General features: G+C 38.1%; 1 protein-coding gene across 8 annotated transcripts in view; it reads left to right on the plus strand.

The window, feature by feature from the left end:
• The window catches only part of VTI1A (vesicle transport through interaction with t-SNAREs 1A), a 389,946-nt gene that overhangs the window by 187,706 nt on the left and 186,077 nt on the right, over positions 1-16,163 (plus strand). The window contains exon 7 of one of the 8 annotated variants that reach the window (XM_074382885.1): positions 1,311-13,760. The exons of the other annotated variants lie outside the window; for them this stretch is intronic. Within the exon in view, the coding sequence (XP_074238986.1) occupies positions 1,311-1,480 (170 nt within the window). The 3' untranslated portion in view covers positions 1,481-13,760. Of the gene's footprint in view, positions 1-1,310; positions 13,761-16,163 lie in introns of those variants that run through there. 8 annotated transcript variants of the gene reach the window in all.

Below are 16,163 nucleotides of genomic sequence, written 5' to 3' on the forward strand. Positions count from 1 at the left end.
GCAACAGACAGAAAGTTCAGAAACACAAAGGCAATCAATATGAAAACTGTGAAAGTCTCTTAATTAATCAACCCACACAAACTCTCCAAGTAAGAGGATTTTACAAACATTTCAATTAAAGCTTTCCCTTTTTATTATTAAACTTCATTGACAATTAAAATTGCATGATCAGAGTCAACATGATTATAAAAAGAAAAATATTTAGATACTGAGCTTTTAGACTTTCAGGAGATTGATCTTCTGACATTTATTCTTTTGATAAAACATGTAGACAATTACTAGTTGGATAGTTGTTCTGTAACAGTGACGTTTTGAAATTTTCAGAATGGATAGGTCTTTTAATGTGTTTGTATTTCTCTCCTTGTGTGAGCATCGTCATTTTGACATACTCAGACCTAGAAGCTTCATGACTGACTCACTAATGAAATTTAACAATAATACATATGCAAAGAGCTACCTAATTCAGTGAAATATTTAAGAACTGCCATTGTGTGACTAGATGTTTTCACATTTAAGAGCTCTAGAGCAGGCTGAAAACACAAGCATCCAACTGTTTCCCTATGAATTGATATTGGAATATGAGAAACTTACTTACATTAAAAAGGTGTATGCAGACTATGGGAATTTTTGTAAAAAACAAAAGTCAACTTAGTCTAACAGTTCATTTTTGCTTTTAAAATAAAAGTTTATTTGAAATCTTCATTGACTCTCAGCTGCTGGTTCTAGAAGCTACACATATTCCCAATATGGCTTATGCCAGTTTTCTGCTTTGAAGACTAAAAAATAAACCCAAAGACAAAATATAATTTCAGATTCTGCGCCTCACTTGTGACAGTAGAAAAGTAATTTAACTCCTTAGTGCGGCTTTTCTTCACCAGTAAATCAGGAATAATCATTGTCTTCCACCTTCTGTTTGGGGACTTTGAAGAGTAATGATTCAAGAGCCATTTGGAGTTAAAATAAAAAGATGAAATTATTTTTCCTTACCCCAAGAATTAAGTTCATAGAATATGAGAATATCTCTTAAATCATTTTTATTTTTAAATGCTTATTTAAAAATTCACCATTTTACATCTATTTACCTTGCATTTATATTGCAATAATGCTACACAGATGCTGAAGATGTCATATTAGGATATCTTTAATAGCAATGTCAATGCCAATAAAATATTATCTACCTATGAAACATAAAATCCCACTGTTTTAAGAGTTAAACATGGATGTTTAAAAAATATGCAGAAACTGTGCAATTTATAAGAAACAATAGCAGTCAGTTTTTGACTCTGACTAAAATCTTATTTTGCCTATAGCTTGCCTCCTCTCCCACTCCGCCTGCCCCCACCTCTCCTGGAGAATGTGTGAACCAGCTCACTTGGGGATCAGGCACTCCACAGCCTGGAGGTGGGTAAGGAGGATCTCAACAATCTGGGAAAAAACAAACAACAACAACAAAAAAAAACCCAGTAGCTTCTACAGATAAATGTCTATGTGGGTCAGGTTGTTCTACTTTGTAAGTAATTTGTGTGCCTTTATTAATTGCTGAAATGATACAGACTTATACTGTATAAAAGGGCTCTGGTGCTGATTCCCAATAGAAAAATATAGCTAAGTCATTTTAATATTGGCCTATCATTTGGCAGCTATTGAATTAGGCAGTTGTTTTCTTTAAAGTGGATCAGTATTCTTTTGTGTATAAGAGAGTAGCCGCCCTGAGGGTAGTCTGAATGCAAAATACAGGGCTCAGTCCAGAAACCGATCTTGGTGTCATTCATTGCCTGGGCTCCAGAAAGATGTTGATGAATGCTGTGCTTTAGCATCCAAATTACTCTATTTATATCTCAGTTTCTAGCCAACAATGGACCGTCAGGCATATTCGGATTGGCTGTTTTTGCACAACTTCAAAAGAATAGTAAATATTGCCCTGTTGTCTTGTGACTGTTACAGAAAACGCAACAGTTTTTTTTTTTTTCTTCCAAGGTGATCATTCTGAGAGGGGGTGTGGCCGGAGGTAGATAGCAAAAGTCACGGATTTTCTTCTGTTGGAAAAAGCTCTATCTGAGCAAGCTTGTTGAGCTGTCAGTTGGGCACTTCAGGCTCTCTCTCTGATCACGCAGTTCGAAAGCCTTTGCAACTCTCCTTCCCATCCTCCTGCAGGCCCTAGTGATCTTACATGTCCCACATTACCTCCCTTCTACCCCATCCTTCAAACACGCTAAGCTTGCCGTTGATAAAGGGAAAAACAGAATGACCACTTTCCTTATTTTGCACAATGCAGAAAGGTGGAGGACCTTTCCCCACTCGCCAGGGCTCGAAAACGGGGGATTTGGAGGAACTCACAGAGGCTATAGGAAATGACCAGGTGATGATGTGCATGACAGTTTGGGCTCAGGAGGGGAGATGACCTTAGCCTGGAATAGAAGTGGCAGTTCTGATAGTGTAGAGATGATCTCAGGCAGAAACTCCCAACAGCAGTTGGCAAGGGCCCTGGCATCAATTCCAAAGCCCCACTTGCCGAAGGTCACCCTTAAAAGATCTTCTCGCCGGGCGCAGCAGCTCACACCTGTAATCTCAGCACTTTGGGAGGCCAAGGCGGGCAGATTATCTGAGGTCAGGAGTTTGAGACCAGCCTGACCAACATGGTAAAACCCCGTCTCTACTAAAAACACAAAATTAGCCAGGCGTGGTGGCGCATCCCTGTAATCCCAGCTACTTAGGAGACTGAGGCAGGAGAATCGCTTGAACTTGGAAGGCAGAGGTTGCAGTGAGCCAAGATCGTGCCATTGCAGTCCAGCCTGGGTGACAGAGTGAGACTCCATTTCAAAAAAAGAAAAAAAAAATTTCTTCTCTATTACCTTTACCCTTAGCATCCTATCCCTTCCAGATGTTTCTTTCCCATTCCTTAATTATTCATTTTCTGTGAGAGCACTAGATTAGCCACACTTCCAGTTTTATTTTTTATGCTGCTCAAAGTGCTTGCCTTTACAAACCCCATATCAATCCACTGTGTAGACCACATCAAGTTTCCAGTCCACAGCCCAACTCTTGCATTTGTACTTGTCTTTGAACACAAACGGACAGCAGAAAGAGAGGAACTGTTAGCCTTCGTGAATTATGTCATTCGATCGGAAACAGGGTACCATTGAGCTGAAATCGATTACACTGTGTTAATACGGAAAGATTCTCAACCCAAAGCACTCTTTGAGCACCAAGTTAACATGTATTGCATTTAAAAATGTAATAAATGCAGTATTCATAAACTTATATGTGTCTTGTGCCTTTTGTGTCAGCAGGGTTTCTGTAGGCCTCTATTTATGTCAAATAAACTTCAAATATTCCAGAATGTAGACCGCATCTGGTTCATTTTTGAAGTGTCCCTCTAGGATCATTTCAAAAATAGTAGATTGTTCCAATTTTTTTCCTAATGAGAAAAATCCATGTGTTCTATGATTATTAATAATAATGGCTTCAAATAAATTATTGACTGGTTGCAATGGAATGTAACTTTCGAGCAGCTGAGGAGCTCCACAAAAAACGTCTGAGTTGTATTCCTCTGACCCCCTGCTCCGTCAGTTCAGAGGGTTATCAGCCAGCCCAAGCACAGTTGCTGAAGGGTCAGTAAGAGAAGGATGAGGCAGATGTGAAGGATTCATGCTTCAACATTATAGTAACAGTTAATAAAAAATGGAAAAGGAGTTGCTGATTCTTCTGTTTTTGGTTTATGAATTTAGGGGCTTAAAAACATTTTGTATTTATAGCACTTATTATATCAGCACATATCCATATATACTCATAAATATACTCTACAGGGGAGTGTGTGTGTGTTTGTGTGTGTGTGTGCCAAATAATTACCATTTATGAGGCATTGTATGGAGGGAAATGAATGAGACTGATTCCCTGCTATGGGTAAGTTTGTTACAGTCTAATGGGGAGGCAGGCATGAGCCCAGTTAGTCATTCTTTAATAGACAGGCATTGTGTGCACAGTACTAGGCACTCTGGTAGGCCAGCCATAGGGAGAAGACCAAACCATCAAGCCTTGGGATCTGTGCCATAATAGTGGTACAGATAATGCATTGTGTCCAGCAGAGGGAAAAACGTTGCCAGCTAAGTTGATCATGAAAAACTTCTAGGCATTGGTGACACTGGAACTATATTTGAATGGATATTCCCTATGCATAAGTCTCTAAGCATGTTTTCTTGGGTTTTTGTTGTTGTTGTTGTTGTTGTTTGATTTTGTTTGTTTAAACAGAGTCCCTCTCTGTCGCCCAGGCTGGAGTGCCGTTATGTGATCTAGGCTCACTGCAACTTCTGCCTCCCAAGTTCAAGTGATTCTCGTGCCTCAGCCTCCCAAGTAGCTGGGATTGCAGGTGCCTGCCATAACACCTGGCTAATTTTTTTTAATTATTATTTTTATTTTTTTTTTTAGAGATGGTGTTTTACCATGTGGCCAGGGTGGTTTTGAACTCCTGGCCTCAGGTGATCTGCCAGCCCCAGCCTTCCAAAGTGCTGGGATTACAGGTGACAGCCACAGTGCTGGACCTCTCTGAGCATGTTTTTTATTTCAATTATATTAAATTTTGAAACATGTAAGTCAGTGATCATTTATGATTATTGAATGTCTTGTGATTTCATAAGTAAATCTTTAAAATTTTAGCTTTAACAAAATGATCCAAGACCATTTACTATGACTTAAAGTACTCATAAAGCAAGGTGATTATTACTCTTGAGACCATTGTACAAAGCCCTGAAGTGTGTTAGACATAGGCCAGAAACCTTTCTCCTTTGTTACATCTTGTGTCTGTTAGGTTAAAAAAAAAAAATTATCCTTTTTTTCCTATTTCTGTTCTTCAGTACTTGAAAAATAGAATTTTGTGTTCCTCAATCTAAAAGGAAAATCATTGAGAGAATATCATTCTGTACTGCACAAGCTGTGAAAGACTTCAAAATTCCAGAGGAAAACAGACAAAAACTCTTTGCTTATTAGTGTACACACCTCCAATTTCCTTAAGTTGCATAACTAGCTGAATTCGAGAAATGCTGTAAACATTGCATCACTGTTGACATTGAACGTTGCATAGCTAGAAAGAAAGGGATATATGTATTTTTTTCATTTGCTATTTCAATAGTCTGAGTTGCAGTGGCAAATGAAAATACAATTGAATCTCAAGTGAATGGCCAGAAACACCGTATATTTTATGAAATATGGCAGCATAATGAATAGGAGGTAAAAAAAAAAAAAATGTCCTGGCTTTCAAGTCCTGATGGTTGTGATGTGATTGAATCATAGTGCATTCTGTTTGATGTCTCGGCTTTGCTATTCAGATGCACTGCGAAGTATGTGCATCACTCTCTGCAAAGTGCACCTGGCAACCCAGCACGGATATAGTTTGTTCTTCTTGCATCTCCAGGAAATATATATATTCAGAGTAGAATTTAAGCAGGAGTATTTTAATTCTTCTAATTGTGATAGTTTCCCCACACAGAGAAAACTATCAATCAGGTACAAAAGAAAGTGCTTAGGATTTGAAGGAATTTGACAATTTTGTTGTAGTTCCTAGCCTGGCAGGTGGTAATAATGCCTATGCCAGCACTGTCAAAATATGAAAATTAAAGTGACGATGGGTTTTAATGAAATCCATTTGACAAATATAATTAAGGTGTTTTAATATGAAGTCCTGTAATAAAGACTACCGGTGGACTCCCTGAGGTCCTGACTAATTGTGTAGATTGCTTTTAAGCTTTGAATAGTTTTATTGGATAATGAACTGTTAAGAAGTGTTAGATCTTTCTTAAGCAGAATTTGGTTTGAAAAAGCAGAGGAGAGACAGGCCTGAGGTGTGGCATTTTAAACATAATTAGAGGAGAGATTTAAGTTAACATCTTTGATCTTGCTGTCAGTTTTTGATTAGAGCTGTAAATGCTTTAATCAAGTGTAGTGTAGTCATTACATTTCTAACTGTTTTTTAAACTGTGAAATTACTGAGACATTGACATCAATTTTAACACATTCTGAAAATTTACAGCAGAATTGGGCTTCTCTACCTAGTGTTTGTACTAGAATATCAGGATTATACTGATTTACCAACCTTAAGCAGAATGGCAAAATTATATTGTAGTAAGGAATGGTTTAGTTTCCATCATAGTTAAACATAGTAACAAAATTGTACAATTATTTGATATTTATTGTGCTTACTAGGAATGTGTTTGCAAGTTGAACACACTCATGTGAACCTATTCTATTAAAATGTATAGATGAGGAAGGAAGTAACCTCAAACCGTTCCCTCAAGTAGATTTTATGATGTTAACCGGTTTTAACTTCACTTTTCAAAGAGCCATTGTTTGCCTAATAGCTCACTACAGTCATCCAACTTCATAGTTGGTTTTGTGTTCCCTTGCCTAGTGCATAGTAAGCACTCAATGTGTGTTTGTGGAATGAATATCAAATCTATTTATGATAGCCAAATATCATACATATTTGCCCAGCTTAAATTTTTCCCTGGAATTCAGTAAGATCATAAATAAGTGAAATGTAAGGAAAAAGTACACTCTCCTTCCCCTTTGCCACCTATCTTAACCCAGTTACCTGTTAAGGGGTATAAATGGGTATATATTTGGTATTTCTCACTAGTTTCAGAAAGCATCACTAAAATGATGAGGTAGACCAGTGCTGTATGGGATTCTTCTTGGGGAAGAGCAGCTTCCCTAGCTTGCTACTCAAAATTGCAGAAGTGCGAGGACTATATAAAGGAGCCATGCCCCGGGGCCATTCATTGAAGAAGGCAGCCACACTAACTACATGGTCTTCAACTTCCTGCTTGTGTCTTATGTGTTACATAGGATATGAAATGAGGAGTGAAGATGCCTAGATTCTAATCCAAGCTCTGCTTGATATGCCATTTAGAAAAATCACTTCTCTCTAGATGATCTAATCCAACTCCTGAGTGGAATAAATAACTTCTAAAACCCTCCCGATTCTAGAATCTGCTGATGCTCTCTCTATATGAGTTTTTTTTTTTTAACCAACGTTACCTTTTTGCCTTTCTTGCTTTTCATGATCTCCCCTTTTTACTTTTTTTGTTGCATTTCTACTTATTTCACTTGATCATTTATTAATTTATCCATCCATCCATCTAAGAAGCATGTATTATATGCCAGCTATTAATATGGAAGAGAAAGAACACCAATATGCTGGGTTTTTTAAATTACCTTATGTCAATGTGGTGCCAGGGATGGGGAGTGCGTAGATAGAATAGAATACTATCTTCTTATCTTCCACTTTGATTTATGTGCCATGGGGTGATAGATACATGTTTATAAGTAGAAGGAACTGGACCAGATGCCTTTCAACATTTTTACCTGCCAATTTGGCTAGAAATGCAACCTATCTTGTAGATTATCCAACTGCCTATCCTGTTGTTTTAAATGCTTTATCATATTCCATTAGTTTCAGGTCAATATTACGTGCATTCTGAAAAAACAAAAACAAAAACTTGGAAGTTAAAAAAAAATAATAAAACTAGGAAGCGTTGTTTCCATAGGGTCTTACCTTTGTCTTCTAAGATTTGAAAAGAAATGTGAGGCACCCAATAGAGTATTAGACACAGTTAGGTTGTCAGTAACACTCAGATTTTACATTATCTCCAAAGATATCCACATCATTGTGGGGCAGATTAGTATGAGTGTAAGAGCAAGAAGCCCAGGTTGGACATCAGGAAATGTGAATTGTGGGGGACCTACAAGGGTGATGAGCAAATCTGTGGAGAGTACCATGTTCTTCTGTTAGTTGATACAACACCTTTGGCACATTCCTCAGTTTAGCACTTGTGTTCTATATTTGGTCCTGATGATGGTTCCATTCATATCATTCTACCCCATGTAAGTGTAAACTGCTGGATTTTGGGACCATGCTTTATTCTTCTTTATTTCTTTATATACCTGCTACATAATTGACTCTCAATAATATTTACTGGCTTGAATTCTAATCCTGCCTCTGCCCTAAAATTTACCTCCACAGGCAAATTGTTTAACCTTTCTGGAAGAGTTAATTTTCATGAGGATTTCCAAGAAAAAAATGAGTGGAGAACCCATGGGATAAATGAAAGTTACTTTAAAACTTTTCCTTTACTTCCATGGGCGTGTTGTCAACCGCTTAACTCTCCAGCCCACCCCACTCTGCGCTTATCCAGATTAAATAAATATTTTCTAATGGGACCGTGACAATTTTCATTTTTGGAATAGCCATTTAGTACTTTGAGATTGTGAACAAAGACCTGTAGGGTAGGGAGAGCTTGTTCAGGCGCCATCTCTTTTGAATCCATAGATATAATCAGTCAGTCTACTTATAAAATCATCAACACACTATTTCCCACTACACTAGGTGTTCTTTTGAAGTCTCTCATACTAAGCTCTGACCTCACTTCTCAAGATGTATCTACATTTCCTAAATGGAAAATTTTGGCAAATAGAAGGCAGCCCCAACATGCAAAATGTTTTTGAATGTTGCTTTCTGTTTAACACATAAGGACATCAATAAAGTAAAATGTGATGTGGGTAATATGTTGTGTTACCTGGTGTTTTATTAAAGTTGTCAAGACTAAAAGTGTGTTTTTCCATAAATCTATACATAGTTTATGTATACATAGTTTATGTATAGATTTGTTTATCATCAGTATAGAAAGGATCCCGCATAGAAATATTTTGTAAAATAATTACACTTTGTTTCTTCATTTTTTAAGTTTATTTTTAAATTTATTTTTATTTTTTGAGACAGGGCTTCACTCCTGTTGCCCAGGCCGGAGTGCAGTGGCACAGTCTCGGCTCACTACAACCTCTTCCTCCTGGGCTCAAGCAATTCTCCTGCTTTAGCCTCCCAAGTAGCAGGGACTACAAGTGCATGCCACTGCACCCAGCTAACTTTTCTATGTTTTTGTAGAGACAGAGTTTTGCCACGTTAGGCAGGCTGGTCTTGAACCCCTGAGCTCAAGCAATCCGCCCACCTCAGGGTCCCAAAGTGCTGTGATTATAGGTGTGAGCCACTGCACCCAGCCTGCATTGTTTTTAAAGAGAACATTGAGATCATCTCTGTGGAAATTACATATCGGTTACACATCTGGATTGATTTGGTAGCTTTTTTGGAAAAGCTAAAAAGATTTTTCACCTCTGTTGGACTCAGGGCTTAAGAGTAAAAATTTAAGACGTTAAAAATCCGCTTAAACATTTTGCTCTCCTTCTTGCTCTCACTAAAGAAAGAAAGTTAATAGTCTGTGCCGAAGTCTACCTCCATGAAACTAGAGAATGTTTGAAACTTATCAGAAGATGCTGTTTGTGATACTCAGTGACAATCCTAGCCCATGGCATCCTCCTTTGTTACTGATGGCATCATCATCAGATTTCTGAGAACAGTTCTGGTACCAAGCTCAGTGCACCAGACTCTGAAATGAGCATCAACCATGATAAATTCATTAAATCATCTTTAGGGTTAACCAACAATGAAGTGCATGAGAATATTGTACATAGTTCAAAAAGAGGTGGATTTTTCCTATGGTACTAGAGAACCAAGAATAATTTTGAATTTATTCTGCTTTATTCTGTCTCACTCTGTAAAGATTTGTTATTGTTACTCTTTTGGTCAGAGGCTCACACGTTCTTTCTACTTGGAAGTCTTTTTAAAATTTTTATTATTACTCTTTCAGTATTTCAAGCCTCCAACTTTGTAATACAGTTTTTAAAATATAGCATTTTGCTTTCTGACAGGAGTTTCTTAGGATATAAAAATTCCTAAATAGATTACCTAATTATCAATGTCTCAGCCTGAGTGAAATGTGTAGTGAGTTTGAGTTTGTCAGTGGGTAAAATACGTATCTATTAAATAATTTCTTTACTCATCTATTAAGAGGTTTCTGGCTTTACCTGCTGTGTTTTAACAAATATTTTATTTTTATTTACATATTTGGATGTTTCTTTTTAAGGTTTCAGTCACTTTTCCTGTACCTGAAGTGAAGAATGGGATTTGCCAGTGATAAATGGGGAAGTTGACTAGCTAACTAATAAAGATTTGTCTTAATCAAGTATGATTTGTCAGAACAGGAGTGCACTGGGGTCAGGGCGCGCGCAATGAATTATACAGCATTCACAGGAGGAAAGGACCCGGCAAGAGACCTCATAAATATGCTGCCATTACCCACTGCTAATTCGTATTCAAAGAGTGCTCTGCACAGCCGGTTTCTGGGTTGCTGAGCTGTTCACCAGTTTCCTGAGCTTTCTGTTTGTGTTTAAAAAGAAGTTTTTATTCTATTTTGGTATCATCTGGGTTCTCAAGGTGTATCAGTCTTAAAAACTGAATTGGCACCAAAAATTTGAAGTGTGGCTTATTACATTGCATCATAAAGAATATTAATCTAGTGCCTACTATGGGCTCATGCACATGCTGGACACAATGCGAAGAATCCGGTATATAAGGCACATTCTCTGCTAGAAGAGTTTTCTGATGCTTTCTTATGATCCTTTTCAAGTATTGTCCTGTAAATTCAAGCTTGGCTACAAGAGGAAAACCTATCTGCCTTTTCGTTAAGTATAGTCATGCATTTCTTAATGGATTTCTTAATGGATGGGGAGGCATTCTGAGAAACCCATTCTTTGGCATTTCATCATTGTGCAAATACCATGGAGAGTACTGCACAAATCTAGATGGTATCATATCCTGCACACCTAATGTAATGGTCTAGCCTGTTGCTCCTAGGCTGCAAATCTATATAGTATGATACTGTACTGAATACTGTAGGCAATTATAATGCTATGGTAAGGATTCATATATTTAAACAGTAAAAATAATGGTATAAAAGGTGAAAAGTGATCCACCTGTGTGGGACACTCACCATGAATAGAGGTTAAAGGACTGGAAGTTGCTCTGCTCTGGGTGAGACAGTGAGCGAGGTCGTAACGGGCGAGGATATCACTGTACACTCTGTAGACTTTATAAACGCTGGACACTTCGACTACACCAAATTTATTTTTAAAATGTTTTTTCTTTCTTCAGCAATAAATTAACCTTCCTGTAACTTTTCTACTTTATAAGCTTTTTAAAGTTTGATTCTTTTGTAGTAACATTTAGCTTAAAACATATTGTACAGCTGTACAAAAATATTTTCATTATATCCTTATTCTACGAGATTCTATGTTTTAATTTTTTTTTTCTTTTGTACTTTTTAAACTTTTTTGTTGAAAACTAAGACACAAACCACACATGAGCCTAGACCTACGTAAGTCAGGACCATCAGTGTCGCTGTTTTCACCCACCTCTTGTCCCACTGGAAGGTCTCTGGGACAGTAACATACATGGAGCTGTCATCTCCCATGATAACAATGCCTTCTTCTGGAATCCCTCCTGAAGGACCTGCCTGAGGCTGTTCTACTCTTCACTTTCGTTTTTTTTTTGTTTGTTTGTTTTTGTTTTTTTTTAATAAGTAAGAGTACACTCAAAAATAATGATAAAAGCTATAGTATAGTAAATGTAAAAATCAATAACATGTTTATTATGTTATCCAATATTATATACTGTACATAATTTTATGTACTATACGTTTTTATTTTGAGACTGAGTCTCACTCTGTAGCCCAGGCTGGAGTGCAGTGGCGCAATCTCGGCTTACTGCAACCTCTGCCTCCCAGATCCAGGTTCAAGCAATTCTCCTCCCTCAGCCTCCTGAGTAGCTGTAATTACAGGTGCATGCCACTATACCCAGCTAATTTTTGTATTTTTAGTATAGACAGGGTTTCACCATGTTGGCCAGTCTGGTCTTGAACTCGTGATCTGCCCGCCTCGGCTTCCCAGAGTGCTGGGATTACAGGCGTGAGCCACTGCACCCAGCCCATAGTTGTTTATGATGTTATCCAATATTATGTACTGTACATCATTGTAGGTGCTATACTTTTATATGACTGGCAGTGCAGTAAGTCTGTTTACATCAGCATCACCACAAACGCATGAGTGATGCATTGTGCTACGACGTTCGACAGCTACCATGTCACTAGGAACAGGAATTTTTAGCTCTATTATAATCTTTTGGGGCCACTGTCCTATAGTAGTCCCTCGTTGACCAAAATGTTGTTATGCAATGCATGACTGTATGTCCTCTCAGTGAAGAGTTTTTAAATTAAAAGTATCTCTTACTATTTGCTGCAGTTTGACATACATTAAATCCATAGATTTCCTCATGTTTCTGCTAAGCTTGACTTTCTAACTTATGATTCATGCTATTCTCATCTGTTTATATGACTAATTGCTTTAATAAGTTAAATAAGTTATTTTCCAGTCTTTATTTTATAAATTACTTCTCTGATTTGAAGAGGTTATTATTTCTTCATAGTTAACAATTATAAGTAATGCTGTGCAGCTTAACCAACATTTGAGGCCACCTAAACTGTTATATCCAGCTACTGTTGGGATACTGTCCTTCTTAGCCCTAGAAAGTCAGCAAGGGGATCGTTCTTGTCTTCAGCACTTCTTTATGCTTAAGTGACCCATTAGATGGTTTTTTCATGATATTTTAAATATGACAAAATAGTTTATAATATCTCAATGTCTTAATTGATAGAAAAACGTTGGCATCATATCTCTTAATGGAATAGCCCTTCTAGTAGTTGATGATCCCAGTCTTTTTTAGCTGAAACTGATGTCCACATTAAAATAACAATAATCATAGTAATCATTATTTTTTAGAACTGTGAGTGTACACTACTGGAAATGAATGGACTTTGAAGAGCAAATTAGTTACCTGCTTACTTCCAAGGATAGTTCCTCCAGGAAAGAAAAGGTTGCAATAGAAAGTTGGGAAAGTCCACTTTATGCATGTCTGCTTTATCAAAGGAAAATTTTTAGCCAAAGGTCTACTACTTGGTATATTTCTGCAAACTTCCCCAGAACATTAGCCTCAGCCTCAGCCAGAAATAGAAAGGAGCACAGTCCTCCGATTGATCTCTTACCACTTATTGTCACAACTCCTAACAGGACGTTTAGAGTGGAGTGTGGTAGAATGTTTTGAATTCTATAGTGGTAGAGATTTCTTTCCTTTAGGTGAAAAACATACACACACACACACACACACACACACACACACACACACACACACACACAAAACTGGGCAAACAAAAAACAACTCTTTGAATCAAAGACCATGTAAAAGGGTGGGAGTATGGTTGAGGCAGTGCTTAGTTAGAACAATGTGTAAACTTTAGCATAGACAAGCCCTGAGTGAAATCAAAGCCTCCCACTGCCATGACACCATGAAGATTTTCACAAGGTGGTACAGACAAATGGATGGTGAAAACCGACTAGAGCAGGATGCTTTAGTTCTCAGAAATGAGCGTCCTTCACAGTGGCTATCACTGACTGTTTCAATGAGTATGCAGATGTTGTGTGTCTCACAAAAAACAAAAAGCACAAAATCCTGGAAACGGAATTGAGGACTCTGAGGGTAGAACAAAGAGAGTTGTGCAGGCACACGCCTGTAACTCCAGCCCTTTGGGAGGCTGAGGCAGAAAGGTTGCTTGAACCCAGGAGTTTGAGACCAGCCTGGGCAGCATGATGAAACCCCATCTCTACAAAACATTTTGTTTTTAAGTAGCCAGACATGGTGTGGTCCCAGCTACTCAGGAGGCTGAGGTAGGATGATTGCCTGAGCCCAGGAGCTCAAAGCTGCAGCGAGCCATGTTCATGCCATTGTACTCGAGCCTGGGCAACAGAGTGAAGAAAGAAAGAGAGAAAAAGAGGGGTAGAGGGGGAGGAGGAAAGGAAGGAGGGAGGGAAGGAAGGAGGGAGAAAGGGAAGGGAAGGAAGGAAGAAGGAAGGAAGGAAGGAAGGAAGGCTGGCCCGCCCGCCCGCCCACTCGGCCTAGGAGGCAGACCATGACATGTCTGTTGGACCCTAAGAGACTCACCTTGCTTTTCTTTCGTTGAAGTAGTGTTACCAGTGGAGGGTGTCCAGGTTCTTGGCAGCTCGAACAAAGAATTGGACAAAACGCGCAAATAAAACAAGGAAAGATTTAAGCAACAAAAGCAGAGATTTATTGAAAATCAAAGTACTCTCCACAGGTTGGGGGTGGCCCAAGCAGAGGGGCTCAAGAGCCCCATTACAGAATTTTCTGGGGTTTAAATACCCTCTAGAGATTTCCATTTGATGTCCACCCTTTGTAACAAATGGTGTACACCCTCTGTAAATGAAGAGAATGAAGTAAAGTTACAAAATCATTTACTCGGTATACACCCTATGTAAATGGAGAGGATATTTTCTGTCATAGCTGAAGTGTTTCCATTTGATTTAGTTCTAGGAAGTCAGCGTGAATCAGCCTTAAGTTCCCTGCCTCCAGACCCTATTCTCCTGCCTCCTTACGAGGGCATTTTTTTTTCATTTTGCTGTGTATTCCTGTCCTTTTATTTGATTTATGACATTCAAAAAGTCATATAATGTCCAGCTTCCTTCTTTGGCATGTGTTTATGCCAAGTGTAGTTCCAAATTGCACAACTGGAATGCCCATGACGTTGGCCACCTGTGCGCTGGGGAAGGCACAGTGCACCACAGTGGCCATATCATCAGCTTAGGGACCAGTCTGGCTTGGGTTTTGAATACTGGCCAACCTTGGGAAAATTATTTAACTTCTCTGAGCCTCCAATTGCTTGTCTTTAAATGGGATTAATAATAATAGACTTTGTGTGGTGGTTGTGAAGATTAAATACAGTATCCATTAAGTGCTTAGCACAATGGCTAGTATAAAATGAAGCAGTCAATAAATAGCCCAAAATAAAAGCGTTTCCCCGGAGGGGAGCATTCATTGCAGTATTTTATACACAGCCTGTAAGCAATAAACTTTTGTTGGCTGTATATCGAATGTATGCAGTCATTTTTTTCATCCCCCAGGGTTTCAACCTGCGTGTTTTTTTTCCCCAAAAAAAGTTCCATCCCAACTTGTTAATTCTCTTAGGAGGAAGTTTGGTAAGAGACTCAGTTTTAGTGGTTGCCTAATAGAGTCTATTCAGATATAATTAAAAATTCTTCCTACAATTATGCTAATAAGTTCACTATACAGCCTGGCTGATGAAGTCTAATAAATTCCCCATTGTATTTAGAAGCAATGGTAGCTTTGTTTTATTCTGTGTTTTAGAAACTCCCAATGTCATAGTGCTTGCTAAGAAAAGCAAACAATAGTAAACTTTTTTGTTGTTAGGAGTTTTACTAAAAGAAGTCTCTAAGTGTGTATGTGTTTATGTACTCTCCTTCTAAGGTCACACTAATACTTCAGTTTGCAGAATGAATAATTCTTTAGTGTGCTTCACCTGACATTGACCAGCAGTTGGCATCTGATAAGCATGATTATCAGAATCCATATTATTTAGCCTTTTCTTCAGTCTCATAAGGATAGCATAAAGATTAGGAAACCTTATCTCCTTCTTATCTTTTATTTTTTTACAGGACAGTAATTTGGGCTCAGTTTAGATCTTTTACTGTGCATACATCTCAAATTTAGAAATAATATTAAGATCACATCACCTTAGAACTCTGTCAGAATATACCCTACAGTCATCCATTATTTTTCTTATACTTCTCTCCATTTGTTCGCTAGTTCTCTTGTCTTGAGTTTTGCTATTTTCCACATCCCAAAATGTCACTGTCTAAAATGCAAGTCTCTTCTGCGTTAAAATTTTGAGTAATAAAATGCCTCCATCTTTTTTCTGCCTCGTGATACAGCATAAATTCTCCCACTTCCTCTGTAGATTGATCTGGCTTACCCATGTGTGTGAATAAAACTTTATTTACAAAAATAAGCCACAGGCTGGAATTGGCTAAGCTATCCTAGCTTGCCAACGCTTACAGTAAAACACTGGTTTTCGAAGCATAGTCTTAGGGAATGAGCATCACCAGCAGATTCTGAATACTTGTTAGAAATGTAACTTGCCTGCTTGCTTGCTTTCTCTCTCTCTCTCTCTCTCTCTCTCTCTCTCTCTCTCTCTTTCTCTCTTACTCTCCCTCTCTCTCTTTCTCTCTCTCTGTCTTTCTATTACTATTTTTAAATATTTTTTTGCACTTTATGTTCTGGGGTACATGTGAAGAACGTGCAGGATTGTTGCATAGGTACATGCAATGTGGTTTGCTGCCTCCATCCCCATCACCTA

This window comes from Saimiri boliviensis, chromosome 12, assembly GCF_048565385.1.
Source record: "Saimiri boliviensis isolate mSaiBol1 chromosome 12, mSaiBol1.pri, whole genome shotgun sequence".
Lineage (NCBI taxonomy): Eukaryota > Metazoa > Chordata > Mammalia > Primates > Cebidae > Saimiri > Saimiri boliviensis.